Source organism: Periophthalmus magnuspinnatus, chromosome 10 (genome assembly GCF_009829125.3).
Source record: "Periophthalmus magnuspinnatus isolate fPerMag1 chromosome 10, fPerMag1.2.pri, whole genome shotgun sequence".
NCBI classification, from domain to species: Eukaryota; Metazoa; Chordata; class Actinopteri; order Gobiiformes; family Gobiidae; genus Periophthalmus; species Periophthalmus magnuspinnatus.
Genome location: NC_047135.1, coordinates 132556 through 148845, shown reverse-complemented (window position 1 = coordinate 148845; position 16290 = coordinate 132556). Strand labels below are relative to the sequence as shown.

The 16290-nt window shown below is 45.1% G+C and overlaps 2 protein-coding genes across 2 annotated transcripts in view; both read right to left on the bottom strand.

The window, feature by feature from the left end:
* The window catches only part of ctsa (cathepsin A), a 133760-nt gene extending 124910 nt beyond the window's left edge, over positions 1 to 8850 (bottom strand). The window contains exons 1-9 of the mRNA XM_033974476.2: positions 8780 to 8850; positions 6910 to 7097; positions 5431 to 5542; positions 4941 to 4991; positions 4204 to 4290; positions 3802 to 3957; positions 575 to 751; positions 402 to 487; positions 51 to 126 (exon numbers count right to left, since the gene is read on the bottom strand). Of these exons, the coding sequence (XP_033830367.1) occupies positions 51 to 126; positions 402 to 487; positions 575 to 751; positions 3802 to 3957; positions 4204 to 4290; positions 4941 to 4991; positions 5431 to 5542; positions 6910 to 7097 (933 nt within the window). The 5' untranslated portion in view covers positions 8780 to 8850. The remainder of the gene's footprint in view (positions 1 to 50; positions 127 to 401; positions 488 to 574; positions 752 to 3801; positions 3958 to 4203; positions 4291 to 4940; positions 4992 to 5430; positions 5543 to 6909; positions 7098 to 8779) is intronic.
* An 871-nt stretch (positions 8851 to 9721) lies between these two features.
* On the bottom strand, positions 9722 to 13877 carry snrpb (small nuclear ribonucleoprotein polypeptides B and B1). Its single transcript, XM_033973999.2, has 7 exons — positions 13772 to 13877; positions 11900 to 12051; positions 11364 to 11475; positions 10852 to 11004; positions 10254 to 10380; positions 10023 to 10148; positions 9722 to 9921 (listed from the first exon to the last, which is right to left on the bottom strand). Exons 1-7 carry the CDS (start codon positions 13772 to 13774, stop codon positions 9881 to 9883), a joined length of 714 nt encoding a protein of 237 aa, XP_033829890.1. The 5' UTR covers positions 13775 to 13877; the 3' UTR covers positions 9722 to 9880.
* Positions 13878 to 16290: the final 2413 nt, after the last annotated feature.

The following is a 16290-nucleotide window of genomic DNA, read 5'->3' as shown; positions in this document are numbered from 1 at the left end:
AGGGAGGAGTCTGGGGAGACGGAAGGGCAGGTATCACCTGTCAGACTCACCTGTCGAAGCAGGTGGGTCTGTGGGAGGTGGATGAAGAGGTTTCCTAAATCTCTGACGACCAGATGCTCATCCAATCTGAAACAGGAAACAAGGATTGAGCCAGGACTAAACCAGAACTAAACCAGAACTAAACCAGAACTAAACCAGAACTAAACCAGAACTAAACCAGGTCTAAATAAGCCTGCAACAATGTGATTATTGTGATAATCACTATATTGTGACAGGCTTGGTTTAGACCCGTCTTAGACCCGTCTTAGACCTTATTTAGTGCCGTTTTAGTCCTGGTTTAGTCCTGGTCGTATATCACTATATTATGGATCAGTATATGACGAAGGAAGAGTCATTTATACTTCTCTTTGACTCCTCCGGCGCAGGGTGCGTACAGGTTGTACATGTTTAATCCAGAGTTGTAGACGATGTCCATGACCTCTGCGACCTGTGGACCAGAAGAGAACTGGTTCAGTCTGGGTTCAGTCCAGGTTCAGTCCCTAGCTCTAGTCCAGCTTTAGTCCGGATGCCCTACCAGTTCGGAACAGTTGCGGTTCTTGGTGTTGTGGAAATTACATTTGCCCTGGTCACAGCAGAAGGCTTGGAGTCCGGCCCAGAGACTCGAACCAAAAAGTCCGTGGTAATACGCAAAGTAGATGAGTGAATTATCGTTGAGCTCGTAACTGGACATACCATTCCCCACTGCTATGCCCTGAGAAAGAGAGAGGGGCTACATGTTTAAAATACATTTAAAACATGTTTAAAACATATTTAATCCTCCCTCTGTGTGGTGGTGTAGTTGGTTCAGTGCCCTTTTACCCGCAGGTTCATAGTTGGATCCTCTGTGTGGTGGTTAGGTGGTTCAGTTCCCCCTTACCTGCTGGTTTATAGTTGAATCCTCCTCCTGGTGTAGTTGGTTCAGTGCCCTCTTACCCGCAGGTTTATAGGCAAGGCAAGTTTTTTTGTACAGCACAATTTGTACACAAAGTAATTCAAAGTGTTTTACAGAATAAGAAAAACATTAAAATCAAACAAATCAAAACATAAGTAATTATCATTAAATGAACATTAAAAGAGAAGAGGCAGAATAAAACCCTTTCAGTCATATGCAGCTAAACTGAAGATTGTTCCAGGTTTTAACTGCACAAACGGAGAGGCTCGTTTGGAGAGGCCAGTGATCAGGACGTTACAGTCGTCTAACCTACTGGACACAAATGCAGGATAAGTCTCTCTAACTCTGGTTTTAACAGTATACTTCAGATTTTTTACATGTTTTTAGGTGGTAAAAAGCTGCAGATGTTATTTATTTGATGTGCCTGTTAAAGTTCAAGTGAGTCCATTATCACCTCTAGATTTTGAGCCTGATTTGGGTCGGTAATTGTTCAGTATTATGGCATTAAGACTGCTCTTCTTTAGGAGAGGCTTGACAACCACAGTTTTCAAAGCTCTTGGGAATGTTCCAGATTGAAGTGACATTAACTATGCAAACGAGTGGTGACAACAAACTGTTAAGCACAGACTTTAGAAATTTAGTGGGTAACACATGGAGGCAGCATGTAGATGGACTCAGACTGATGATTATCTCTTGGACAGTTTTGTCAGCTACAGGTGCAGAGTGAGTCAGCTCTGAGTGTCTCGGTGGTGCTGGGTTGTTGTTGCTGTGAACTTGATGGAATTTTTAATGCCCTGAACCTTGTCATTAAAGAATACTTCAAACTCATTGCACTGTGGAAATTAGTTCTAACGGCCGTGGAGCTGGAGGGTTTGTCAATCTGTTTACTGCTGCAAACCGTTTTCTGTGCCCTGACCGAGTCATCACTCCGCCATGGCGCTTTCTGCTATCGTTAACCATTTTAAACTCCATCGGGGCAATGGTGTCCAGAACATTCAAAACACTCAAAGTTACAGAGTTCAACAAAACATTAGAACATGAGGCATTTTCAAGAGTGTGTCCTCTGTTGTGGCTCGCTGACATGAGTCAGACCAAAGGTTTCAAGGACAGAACTGAGCTCTTTAGTGTTTCTGTCAAACACATTATCCACATGTACATTAAAATCATGAAAGCATCTCAGTAAAATCATCAATAAAACTCAGACAGTGCTGGGGAGGTTTGTATATAACGAAGTAGAGTCTGGAGGGGGATTGTTTTAGCTCCATTTTAAAGGAAACATCCTCAAAAGATGAAAACAGCCTAAATGACAATCTGTGAATGGCCAAATTATCTCTAGTTGATTCCACTAGAATTGCATTACCTGTGTTTTTGTCAAAAATGTTTTGGTTAAAAACATAAAGTCATCTGTAGATATAGCTCCATCACAGGGCCTCAGTGTGATATTATCTTTATCATGACTGTATGTCCTGAGACAGCAGAGGCCCTGTGTGTCCTAGCTCTTGGTGATAACAGGGGGGAGTTTGGGTGAGGGAACGGGTGAGGACCGAGGAGGTGGAGCAGGGGCTGCTGGTGGCAACTCCTTCAATGGGGGAGATGGTTGTGGCAAGGCAAGTTTATTTGTCTCACATCTTCAGGAAGACTTCCAGGTTTTAGCAGCATAAACCTTAAATGTTGATTCCCCAGGTTTAGTCCTGACTCTGGACCAGCAGGAGGCCGGTCCCTGAAGTCCTCAGAGTGTGAGATGGTTCATGTGGCACTAACATGTCGGAGATGTACTTTGGTGTTAGGCAATGGAGAGAATTGTACACATGCAGAGCTGCTTTAAAGTCTATTTTTTGAGCTACAGGAGCCAGAGACCTGAGCACAGGACACATGTGTGAAGTACTTCCTGGTTCTAGTCCTGACCCGAGCAGCAGCGTTCTGGATGTTCTGGATGTTCTGGATGTTCTGTTCTGTGGCTCTTTTGGAGAGGCCAGTGAGCAGGACGTTACAGTTGTCTAACCTACTGGACACAAAGTCTCTCTAAGTCTGGCTTTGACAGTTTACCTTTGATTTTTGCAATGTTCTTTAGGTGGTAAAAAGCTGCAGATGTTATTGATTTGATGTGGCTGTTAAAGTTCAAGTCTGAGTCCATTATTACCTCTAGATTTCTCGCCTGATTTAAAGGTTGCAGAGTTGTGTGTGACACATTATTGTTGTGTATTAACTGTCCTAACTGCAGCATGTAGAGACTGAACAACAGGGGCCCCAGGACTGACCCCTGGGGCACCCCACAGCTCAGGGACATTTTATCTAAGACACATGGCGGTGCTGGTGGTGACTCCTTCGCTGGGGGAGGTGGTGGTGGTAGTTGTGGTGCTGCTGACACATTGGTTCAGTCTCTGGTTGGTGCTTCTCTCATTCCTCTTTTCTCTCACTGGGTCAGGACCCTGTCCAGGCAGATGCCTCAGAGCATGGAGGAGGTTCTCTCAGGTTCTCTCAGGTTCTCTCAGGTTCTCTCAGGTTCTGTCACTCCACCTCTGCTCAGGAACAGATCCTCTTGTTTCCAGAATAGATCAAAGTTCTCAATATAGTGCCGTTCTCTGACCGCACACGCGTTAAGCCATGTGTTCAGCTGAAACAGCCGGGTAAGTAGTTCCCTCCCTCTGTGTGGTGGTGTAGGTGGTTCAGTGCCCTGTTACCTGCTGGTTGATGGTTGGATCCTCCCTCTGTGTGGTGGTGTAGGTGGTTCAGTGCCCTGTTACCTGCTGGTTGATGGTTGGATCCTCCCTCTGTGTGGTGGTGTAGGTGGTTCAGTGCCCTGTTACCTGCTGGTTGATGGTTGGATCCTCCCTCTGTGTGGTGGTGTAGGTGGTTCAGTGCCCTGTTACCTGCAGGTTGATGGTTGGATCCTCCATGACCCTTTGTGCGAGGGTGGGGATGTAGATCCCGGCGTAGCTCTCTCCGGTCAGAAACACAGGGTTGGGCTGAAACTTGGGGAAGAGCTTCAGGAACTGCTTCAGAGCCAAGTAGTTATTCAGAGACACCTGGAACATATCACACGTCAAAGTACTCTGGGAAATACTGCGAGAAAGCACTGTGAAAAGTACTGTGAAAAGTACTGTGAAAAGTACTGCGAAAGTTGTTTTTGTTTCTCATTTTGTTTTACTCCACACACATTATTACTTCAGTATTTTCAAGATAAGCTAGAAACAGTTTGTGTTTCGTGTGTGGGAGGGGTTTCTGCGGTGGTAGTGCAGTGCCCCATTACCACTGGGTTCCCGGTCCTTTACCTCTGTGTCATTGGTTCTGTAATCTTTGTTGTCGGAGTAGGAGAAGCCCACCCACGCCGGAGACTCCAGGTACAGCACATTGGCAATCTGTGACAAAGGTCAGAGAGGAGAAGGTCAGTGTCATTATCTGTCACACTGAGCAAGCCCAGATACAAGCACTGAAGTCGCCATAGTAACCGTACTTTGGACAAGCCTCACGTTTGAGTTTGGTTGGATCAAACTGTGTGAAACTCTGTATTCAAACTGTTAATAAAGGTAAAAAAAACAGCCACAGTTTGACTTGATTAAAACAGAAGTTTGAGGATTCTGCTCAAAAAACATCGATTTGTTTCTGTTTCTAAGAATAAAGTCAGAGAGTCAAACTGAAGATATTTAAACTGAGACACGTGTGTCACAGCAGAACACGGGACAAACACACTTAAAACAGTTACACACGTTTAACCAAAGAACACGGGACAAACACGCTTAAAACTGTTACCACAGTGACCACAGACACAGAACACAGGATCTGTGTTTGGGTCGTGTTTGGGTCGTGTTTGGGCCGTGTTTGGGTCGTGTTTGGGCCGTGTTTGGGCCGTGTTTGGGCCGTGTTTGGGCCGTGTTTGGGCCGTGTTTGGGCCGTGTTTGGGCCGTGTTTGGGCCGTGTTTGGGCCGTGTTTGGGCCGTGTTTGGGCCGTGTTAGGGCCGTGTTTGGGTCGTGTTTGGGTCGTGTTTGGGCCGTGTGTTGTGGGTCAGACCTTGTTCCAGCTGAAGTCGTTGTATTTCAGAGTCGCTCCGTCGTCCTGAATCTGAAACACAGATGTTGAAATGTTAAAAATATCGTGATAGACAGTATTGATATCACGAGCTGCTCTATTCCTCTATTGTGTCTCTATTGTGTCTCACTGTGTCTCTATTGTGTCTCACTGTGCCTCACTGTCTTTGTCTCTATTCTTCTATTGTGTCTCACTGTGTCTCTATTGTGTCTCACTGTGCCTCACTGTCTTTGTCTCTATTCTTCTATTGTGTCTCACCGTGTCTCGACTGTGTCTCTATGGTTCTATTGTGCTTTTGTCTCTACAGTTCTCATCTCTGTGGACCATTCTGTTATAATTTACACATTTTAAATCACAATATTCATCTAAAACCACTTAATAAAAAAAAGTCTGTTGACTTCCGAGTTAGAAAACTGCAGTATTGAGTATTGTGTTTCGAGTATCGTATCGGCACTGTAGTTCCCAGCCGTACCAGGAAGGGGCCGTGCTCCGTCAGAAGTCCGTCCAGAGAGCTGCATCCTGGGCCCCCGTTCAGCCACAGCACCAGAGGATCCACAGAGGGCTGGGACTGAGACTCCACGAACCTGAAACACAAGAGCATAAAAAATATCAAAATCTTGTCTTCACCCACTACGGGTGTTCTCTTTTTTTTCCGCCAGCTCGAGTCCTCTACCGGAGGCCGGGAGCTCGAGTCCTCTACCAGAGGCCTGGAGCTCGAGGGTTCTACAGTATCTTTGCTGTTCCTAGTACTGCAATTTTCTGGACTGAAATGTCTGATGTTTTTCCTGGGATCCGTTTTAGCCTCCTCCAGTTTGGGGGTCACTGCCCCGAGTGCTCCGATGACCACGGGCACCACTGAGGCCTTCAACTTCTAGGTCTTCTCCAGCTCTTCTTTGAGCTCCTGGTGTTTCTCTAGTTTCTCATGTTCCTTTTTCTTGATGTTCTGCGATGTCCAGCACCACAGTGTCTGGTGGGTCACTCTGTCTGTATCTGAGCACTGAAACTCTCAGATGGTTCTTAGTTTCTGTAACTGACTGGTTGCCTTGTGTTTATTCGGGCAATGATCTTTTCTTTTAGGTCAGTCGCTGCCTCCCTCAGTGTGACACTTATCGGGGCTTTGTACCCACTCTGTGGATGAAGAGTTGATGTTAACTCCCCTCTGTAAGCACATACACACATACACTTATACACACATACACTTACACATATACACACAGAAACATTCATACACATAAACAGGCTAAAACAGGATTAGATACAATTAGAACTATCACTTCTTTTTATGGCCTGTGGGTGGCGTCACACTCACTCAGTCACTTCTTTACAGACTATGTTTAAAACCTCATTTAACAAAAGACAAAACCACAAGTGACACTGAATAAACAGGATGAAATGAGAATCAAACTTGAACTCGTCACAAACAGAGGAACAAACTAAACTGCATTTCTCCCGTTGATTCCACATCTACACCAGATAATTAAAACATCATCATCATTTTAAAATACCTGAATCTGTGAATGAAAATGAAGAAGGTGGAAACAAGAAACAGATTTTTTAAATTCCAAATTCATTTTAAGATCCTGAGTGAGACACATCCATCTGAGACTTAATATTAAACAATAACAATATTAAATTAACCTGACCCAGGAACTACTGAACATCTGAGGCGCTCTGGGTACAGTGTGGTAGTCTGGGTACAGTGCGGCGCTCTGGGTACAGTGTGACGCTCTGGGTAGAGTGATTGATGATCTCTGATGTAATGTGTGTTTGTGTGTCTGTGTATGTTTATCTGTTGATTTCATAAACATGTTTCTTTTTCCCGGTGCCTGTTGTTCTTGTTACAGATGTGAGGATGTTTGTACATTTGATAAAAAAAAAACAGTAGTTGTTGCAGTAGTATTATTTGGTACAGCAGTAGTTGTTGTAGTAGTGTTTATAGAAGTATAAATACCAGTAGTGCAGGTGTTTCCCTGTGGGCAGGTCCAGGTAGCCAGAGAAGTGTCTGAAGCTGGGCTGTTTGTTTAACCCGGGCAGATATTTGACCTCATCCTCCACAGGCTCCGCCCCACAAAGGAGGTGACCCGCCGCACACAGGAAGTAGATCAACACAACCAGGCAGTGTGCCCAAACCCGCCGCATCTACGTCACAAACACAGTGATCTATTAAAATAACTGGAGAGTCCGGCCGCTTAGAGCATCTCGAGTTGGACTAGTGGCCACTCAATGGTACTACAACGAAAAAAACAGTCCAAAGATGATTTTTCTCATAGAGCGCAAAGTAATCAGACCGCTCGGGTTTAGCTGACAAGTGCCAACAGGGACTGACAGGGACCCACAGGGGCCGACAGGGGCCAACAGGGGCCGACAGGGACCCACAGGGGCCGACAGGGGCCAACAGGGGCCGACAGGGGCCAACAGGGGCCGACAGGGACCCACAGGGGCCCACAGGGACCCACAGGGACCAGCAGGGACCCACAGGGGCCCACAGGGACCAGCAGGGACCAGCAGGGGCCGACAGGGACCAGCAGAGACCAGCAGAGACAAGCAGGGGCCGACTGGGTCCAAAAGGGGTTGACATTACAGTTAATGTTTTATTCTCTTGCCTCCTTCGAGGCCGCTCCTCTCTCCTCCTCTCCACTCCTCTCTGCTCCTCTCGGCTCCTCTTTCCTCCTCTCTGCTCCTCTTTCCTCCTCTCCGCTCCTCTCTCCTCCTCTCCGCTCCTCTTTCCTCCTCTCCGCTCCTCTTTCCTCCTCTCTCCTCCTCTTTCCTCCTCGCTGCTCCTCTCCACTCCCTTCTGCTCCTCTCTCCTCCTCTTTCCTCCTCGCTGCTCCTCTCCACTCCTCTCCGCTCCTTTCCCGCTTCTCTCCTCCTCTCTCCTCCTCTCTGCTCCTCTCTCCTCCTCTCTGCTCCTCTCTCCTCCTCTCTGCTCCTCTCTCCTCCTCTCTGCTCCTCTCTCCTCCTCTCTGCTCCTCTCTCCTCCTCTCCACTCCTCTCTGCTCGCTCTCATCATACAGTACAGGCCTGGTTTAGTCCTGGTTTAGTCCTGATTTAGTCCTGGTTTAGTCCTGATTTAGCCCTGCTTCAGTCCTGGTTTAGTCCTGGTTTAGTCCTGGTTTAGTCCTGATTTAGCCCTGCTTCAGTCCTGGTTTAGTCCCGGTTTAGTCCTGATTTAGCCCTGCTTCAGTCCTGGTTTAGTCCCGGTTTAGTCCCGGATTGGTCCTGGTTTAGTCCCGGTTTAGTCCTGATTTAGTCCTGGTTTAATTCTAATTTAGTCCGGGTTTAAAAGTGATAAAATATTTTGGTTGATCACGTGACAGGTTTATCGAAGTCACGTGACTGAGACATTCTGATGTAGTTTTTTCTGAGTTTGAGTTTTAAACAGAAACAAACAGGTCCCCACATAAAATATGATCCATGTGTCTCCACAGGCCAAGACACCGAACCTCCAGCACCGAACCCCGGGTCTAAACGCTCCTGTCCCGGGTCTGTCCCGGGCCTGTCCCGGGTCTGTCCCGGGTCTGTCCCGGGTCTGTCCCGGGTCTAAACGCTCCTGTCCCGGGTCTGTCCCGGGTCTGTCCCGGGTCTGTCCCGGGTCTGTCCCGGGTCTGTCCCGGGTCTAAACGCTCCTGTCCCGGGTCTGTCCCGGGTCTGTCCCGGGTCTAAACGCTCCCGTGAGTGTCCGGTTCATTTTTATTCAAATCTAAAGTAAAAACATCAGTGATTCTCAGTTTGTCTAAAGTCTAAACTGACTCTGGTCCGTCGTTCGGTTCTGATGAGTTTAAATCTGTAAATGCGCAGCTTTCACAGTTTTTTATTTTTACCTTTTCACTTTTTCCTTCCGCACAGACGAATCCGCTTCTGAAAAGTCACATGACCTGCCGCCCACAATCACGTGACCCCCGGTCCACGGTCACGTGACCTCATCAATACCGGAAATGACAAAAATCTCAAATCAAACCTTTTCTGGATTAAAACATTCTCAAACCTCCCACTACAAAATTCAACTCGCCCTAGAATTATAATTTAAACTTTCATGACTTTGTTCCTTAAATGATGGAACTCCGATTTTATACCATCTTTGTTCTTTTTCATTATTGAAAATATGAACTTTTCCCAAAACGATCAGAGGTCACGTGTTTGTGATAAAAAAGAAACTATAAACTTTATGCTCGATCTATATAAAATGATGTGACTTGACTATGACACATGAAAGCATCATTAACCTGAGGTGCATTTAAACCCTGTGGTAGATTTACTTCAGTTATGTCAGACAGTCAGCAGGAGGCACTCTGCACAAATACTTTAACCTCCTAGGACCAGGCGTCCACATATGTGGACGACACATTTTGGGTTGTCTTGGCCACAATGCAAATTTTTAGAAGAACAGCAACAATGCAAAAATGTTCAATTTGGAATATTTTTAGGAGTTCAGAATTTTCTTTTTTGTAAAGGCATATCTTCCTGCTCATGTCAGCAGCACTTTACATGAGACGCATCGTTTCAAGATGCACAATTGTTTCTCATTTTGTTTTTTCCCCATTCATGTTCCTGTGTTCAAGCACTTAAATAGTTTTTGCAAATCATTCAATCGTTTTGTCAAAATGATTAAAATGTTCACATAGGACAGTTGTTTTACATCACTTTTCTCAGAAACTACATAAGTAAAAACAAAGGATTAACTTTTTACATGATCAGGTCTAATCAGCCTAAACAACAAAGAAATTAATAAAGCACGTCATGCAAGAGCCCGGGTGTTAGGGGGGTTAATAAAATAAAAATTAAAAAAGTGACAAAGGCCAAAGTGTCTCCAGGACTTTATTAAAAACTAAAGTACAAAACAAAACTGTACAAACAGGACCAGTCTGGACCAGGACTGAGGTCCAGACTAAACCAGGCTCTGAGGCCCAGCTCGCGGGGGGGGATCAGGGGCGCGGGGGCGGCCTCATCCCGGGGGGAGGGGGTCCTGAGGGGAGAGAAGAGAATTACAATCTGTAAATCTGTAACACACTGGTGCTGAGAGACCAGCTCAGACTGGACACTGGTCTAAACCAGGTCTGGACTCACCTCTCATGCCTGGGGGAGGGGGCCTCATGCCGGGAGGAGGCATGCCCATGGGAGCGCCTCTGCCCGGGGGCATGCCCATGGGAGGACCCATTGGGGGCCGCATGCCAGGGGGAGGGCCCATCATACCTGCAACACAACAGCCAATCAGAGAGGAAGGCACACAGGAGCCAATCAAAGAGGAGGACACAGACGTAGTGACCAGTCAGGAGAGAGAGAGAGAGAGAGACTGACCTGGAGGTGCTCCTCGGCCCATAGGGGGCGGTGCTCCTCGGCCAGGGGGGTACTGCGTGGGCGCCCCTGCAATACTGGCCCCGGCTGCTGCCACGGCAACAGTGCCCCTGCCCTGAGGGGTCATGACCTGAGACACAAAGGGTTAAACATCAAAACACCAGAGTCACGACCACGAACTCTGTGTTTCCCATTGCTCTCACAGTGGTGTTTTTACTGTCTTTTATTTTAACTAGTTTTATTTATTGACATTTTAGAATTTACTCTCATCTAATTTTACAGTTTTGTTAAGAGAGAGATAAAGCATTTATTCATTTTTTTGTTCCTCAAGAGTGTTATTTTTATCAGTCCATTTATAAAATGTGCTGGACAACCTAAGTGTTGCAGTTTCCAAAGTGGATCAGAATAATACAGGAGACTATGGCCCCCCCAGAGTCCAAAATAACCTGGAGAATATCACAGACTCACTGCATCATAAACTTATTTTTGACAAGTGTCTGTTACAAGTGCTCAAACACCGAACGTAGGCAAACACGCAACAATAGTGAAAAAAACAAATCTATGGGAAACACTGACCCCCAAACCTCAGAGCGCACTGTACCTGCTGCGAGGGGCCGCCTACTCCTCTCACGGGACCCGCTAAACCCGCGGGTGCTGCTGCCATTGGGGCCCCGGCGGGCACGCCCCTGCCAGCCGCCCTGCCCACACCTGGACCCCCTGCCACACCTGCCAGGGGCACACGGGCAATCCCAGTCTGAAACAAAACAATACGTCAGGAGCAAAGCCAGAGGAGGAAGAGCAGAGCGGCAGAGCCAGGAGGAGGAAGAGCAGAGCGGCAGAGCCAGGAGGAGGAAGAGCAGAGCGGCAGAGCCATAGGAGGAAGAGCAGAGCGGCAGAGCCAGGAGGAGGAAGAGCAGAGCGGCAGAGCCATAGGAGGAAGAGCGGCAGAGGAGGAACGGCAGAGCGGCAGAGCCAGAGGAGGAGCAGAGCCCGGAGGAGAAGGGAGGAGCAGAGCCCGGAGGAGAAGGGAGGAGCAGAGCCCGGAGGAGAAGGGAGGAGCAGAGCCCGGAGGAGAAGGGAGGAGCAGAGCCCGGAGCAGGAGCAGAGCCTCACGTCTTTAGGAGGAGGTCCCTCTACAGTCATAGACACCAGGTTTTCTCCTCGTAGCAACACTAGACCCAGGACCCTCTTCTCCTCGCGCTCTGGCTGCTTCGTGTTCTTCGGCCTGAAACGAAACACCAAAAGTAGTGTCCCAAATCAACAGCTGCACACTTCGAAGGGCCCTTCGGCACACCTCCATTGACCGCAAAGGCCGTGCCAAAATGGGACAGGCCTATGCCACGGAGCATATGTCAACCGTTGTCCATGCGTTTACATGTCGTCTCTTACGTTACGCTGCCATTTTAAAACATTCACACAGGCAGCCATTTCACATGTGTCTCATCAAAATACTGGAGGTAGAAGGTTATGTCACATTATCGACATGGACAAACTTTTTATGGAACCAGTTCTCTTTAGCATTGGCTTGTGTGAAGCCAACACCGTCTGAGGTAGAACTCACTTTATTTTCCTGCACTCTGAGCTCAGTATCACTTAGACCTGTGTTGGTGTGCGCATTAAACGTGTCATTTGTATGAAGTGAAACATACTTGATTTTTCTGAACTCGTCGCAATCGCACAGGATCAGGTTCATGTGTTTGTCAAAGGCTTTAAACGTCCCGATGAAAATGCGACCGTCCTGAAGAATACAGCGCATCCTGAAGTCGATGTGCTGCAGCATCTTAGAGCTCTTACCCACCGTCTGAAACAAAAAAAAACCCAAACAAACATACACATCAGAGACACACACTTCGCTCTCAGAGCGGTGTTCGGGTCGGCTGGAACCCAACACTCTCACTCTAGACTGCAGTGAATGGTCGGTCCAAGAAATCTACAAACTGGAGGTCTCAGGAGCAGCCCCATCAAGGCAGGGGCAAATGCCGTGAGAACCAACCTCTGTGCGTGGTTCCAAAAGCCTTTTCTCCTCCTCCACCAGGGTGTACGGTCGTCAGTGTGTTTAGCCACAGGTGAAAGACCTCTGTGTACAGGTCAAGTGTGCATGCATGCGTTCATGGGCCTGTCTCTTGAAGCTCGTTGTCATGGAGATAAGTTCTTTGATCAGCTTGGGATGCATGACGCGCAGTGTGAACAAGACCGACGCAAAGTAAAAAGAACAGAACTAAATGTAGAGCCACTGGGGGGTTAACATGTGTGAAAACCACTGGGGAGCCCTCCACAGACCTGCTAACATGTTTGGGTTTTATTGTGTTTCAGATGCATGTCTAAGGTCCTTTTCCTTAGCCACCGTCTGAAACATGAATATGAAAGACTCATGTAAACACAAAATTAGTAGTCTATCATTTTGTTTAGTTTTACTTGAGACAATGGCAGAAAGAATTTTGTAGGAGCCGAACGAGGACAATTTCCAAGAGACATGTGGACACTTGGGTCCAGAAGATGAGATTCTGACATAATTTATAATAGTGCAGTTCATTTTGGCCTTTCATTCCCTTTATACAAGATTTTTGCCTCAAATCCAAAACACATGTCGACTATAGACCTATTCAGAACACACCGGTGTGTGAAGGCAACACGGGACTAAACCACAGGTCTCGCAGGGTCCGTCACCACTCTACACGGTGCCACCATATCGATACAAGATGGAACAATTTTTGGGTAAATATCATGCATAATTGTTCCTTGTCTAGAGTGACAGTGTCACAACTTAAATTTGATGTTGTGAGCCTATTTTGGTACATTTCACAAATTTTAAACTTAAAGACATTTTACATTAAGTACATTATGTAAAATGTTGTGCAGATGCTCATGTTTCTCTTCAGACTTTAACCAGAGCCTGCACAGAGCTCATAATCTGTGATTTATACAGGAGACGTGGAGTTTCATCCAAAGCTGCAGCGGGGACAGGGACAGAGCAGGTTTATCCCTGGACTTCAACGGGGCAGAACAGAACAACAGAACAGAACCCAGACTCCTGGCTCTGAGGTCGGTTTGTTTGAGTTTAGCGCCATTTTGACAAAGACACGATGTAAACAAAGAGATAATGTTGGAACAATCTGAAGACTTGAGCAGTGCATTAGACACTTCAACAGTCTCTCAGACAAACTCCCCGATTTCAGCACAAAGAGAAAAAAAAAACACAAAAGTTTTCATTGAGTAGAGTTTAAGCCTCATGAGCAGAATGAATGAGACAGACGTTCAGCTGTATTTACGGCCAAATAAACCTTAAACAGGCGTTTTAATTAAGACGTTTGGAGCCTTTTCCACAGACACAGAGTTTACGACAAACGAAACAAAAACGGTGAGATTCAAACACAAAACCCAACGTCACAACGACGTCCGAGCGCCGCTGGAGCCCCATCCTTTCACCGGGGAAAGGCGCACATTTACGTGTTAATTTCCGCGTAAATATCGGTCTCTGCGGCTGGACCGGGCCGGTACCGAACCCCCGGGACCTCACTCACCATGACTGCGGTTCTGATGGCGCGGATCCAACTGGATTCACCAAAAACAAACCAAAAATATTCAGCCGCGGATTCGCCCGGGCCGCCTTTAACTCAGGAAACAGGAAGTGACGGAGGCGGGAGCGGGTCCGGTGGAAACAGCGGAACGAAAAAGAGGTTCCGCCTGCTGCAACGTGACCCCTGACCCTTGAGAACAGAGGTTTAATTATAAAATATAATATCATTAGTTTTATTATTATTCAAGTTATTAAATATGAAATAAGTGTTATTAGGTGCAAACACGCCACGAACTGTAACAAATACATTTAAAGACACATTTTAATTTATTATTAGTAATCACATTTAAAACAACTGTAAACTATTTGGGGTTTGATTAAGAAAAGATAAAAGAATTGCACAGCTCAATTGTTTTAAATATACTTTTCATATAGGGAATAAAATATTGTAGTGTTCAAAACCACAGGGAAGAACCAATCACATGCCTCTATTTACAAATCAGCCAATCACACGCAGATGAAATCTCATTAGGAGAACAGGACTAAACCAGGACTAAACCAAGACTAAACCAGGACTAAGCAAGGACCAGGACTAAACCAAGACTAGAATCACTTTATAAACAAGCTCTAAAAACATTGGATAAAAACATTACAGATATCATCACTGTCAAATTCTACAAAAATACAATTTGCTGAATTGGAATAATTTGGTTAAATTTAAAAACATCTGCTTGGTCTATAAAATCAAACATGGCACTGTCCCGCCGTCACTGGGTGATTTCGTAAAGTTTAGATCTAGTGAGGGCCGAGTGACCAGAGGAGCAGCGAGGGCAGACTGTGTTATTCCTCACAGAAGATCAGCCTTTAGTCAGGCAGTTTTCTCAGTCAAAGCAGCAGTGGAACAGTGAAGCCATTAGAGAGTCTCCATCATTCTTTTCATTTAAAAAGAATGCCAAAAAATGGCTTGTGGAAACTCAGTCTTGTGAGCATTAATTGTAAATAGGTATCTATAAATGTACATATTTTTAATTATATCCACATTATATTGTCTTTCAACATGTTTAATTCTTATCTTTGAATGTTTTTGATGTGAAATGTTCTCTTAATTGTAGGTTGCCTTGATACATCTGGCCTGGGGACAACCGATGAAAATTTGCTCTAGTCAGCTAACTCAGGCACATTTACATTTTTTGTAATTAGTAATTGTTGTAATTAGTTGATTAATGTGCATTGTCCCTTTTTTAAATAAATAAATACATAAAATAAAATAAATAAATGTGTGTATATGTGTATGTGTATATATGTATATATGTGTATATGTATTTGTGTATATGTGTGTATGTGTATATGTATATATGTGTATATGTATACATGTGTATGTGTATATATGTGTGTGTGTATAAGTGTATATGTATTTGTGTATGTGTGTATGTGTATATGTATATATGTGTATATGTATACATGTGTATGTGTATATATGTGTATGTGTATATGTATATATGTGTATATGTATACATGTGTATGTGTATGTGTATATGTATATATGTGTATATGTATATATGTGTATGTGTATATATGTGTATGTGTATTTGTGTATATGTATGTATGTGTATATGTATATATGTGTATATGTATACATGTGTATGTGTATATATGTGTATGTGTATAAGTGTATATGTATTTGCGTATGTGTGTATGTGTATATGTATATATGTGTATATGTATACATGTGTATGTGTATATATGTGTATGTGTATATATGTGTATGTGGATATGTATACATGTGTATGTGTATATATGTGTATGTGTATATGTATATATGTGTATATGTATATATGTGTATGTGTATATATGTGTCTGTGTATATGTATTTGTGTATATGTGTGTATGTGTATATGTATATATGTGTATATATGTGTATGTGTATAAGTGTATATGTATTTGTGTATGTGTGTATGTGTATATGTATATATGTGTATATGTATTTGTGTATATCTGTATATATTTTAGATTCAGGCTGAAACTCTGAACTCTGCGTCAGATTCCAGACACTAACGAGTTAATGAAGAACCTCACTGCTCCTGTCCACGAGAGGCACGAGATGCACGAGACAAGAGACTAAACTGGGACTAGACCAGGACTACAGGAGGATCTGAGCCGTTCCACAGAACAAGGCTCTCAAGACCTGGGACAGGATCAGATCCCAACCACGAGCAGACCAGACCTGAGGAAGACCTGAGGAACATCTGGTTTGCTTCAGTCCTGGTTTAGTCCTGGTTTAGTCCTAATTTAGTCCTGGTTTAGTCCTGGTTTAGTCCTGATTTAGCCCTGCTTCACTCCTGGTTTAGTCCTGATTTAGTCCTGGTTTAGTCCTGATTTAGCCCTGCTTCAGTCCTGGTTTAGTCCTGGTTTAGTCCTGGTTTAGTTCTGATTTAGCCCTGCTTCAGTCCTGGTTTAGTCCTGGTTTAGTCCTGATTTAGTCCTGGTTTAGTCCTGGTTTAGTCCTGATTTAGCCCTGCTTCA

What these genes read in the sequence shown, in the direction of transcription:
- snrpb (XM_033973999.2), bottom strand. An exon ending in AGGGACCTCCTCCTAAAGAC is followed by an intron (nt 11,005 to 11,363) that starts GTGAGGCTCTGC and finishes GTTTTGTTTCAG; the next exon opens with ACTGGGATTGCCCGTGTGCC. An exon ending in CCCTCCCCCAGGCATGAGAG is followed by an intron (nt 9,922 to 10,022) that starts GTGAGTCCAGAC and finishes CTCTCCCCTCAG; the next exon opens with GACCCCCTCCCCCCGGGATG.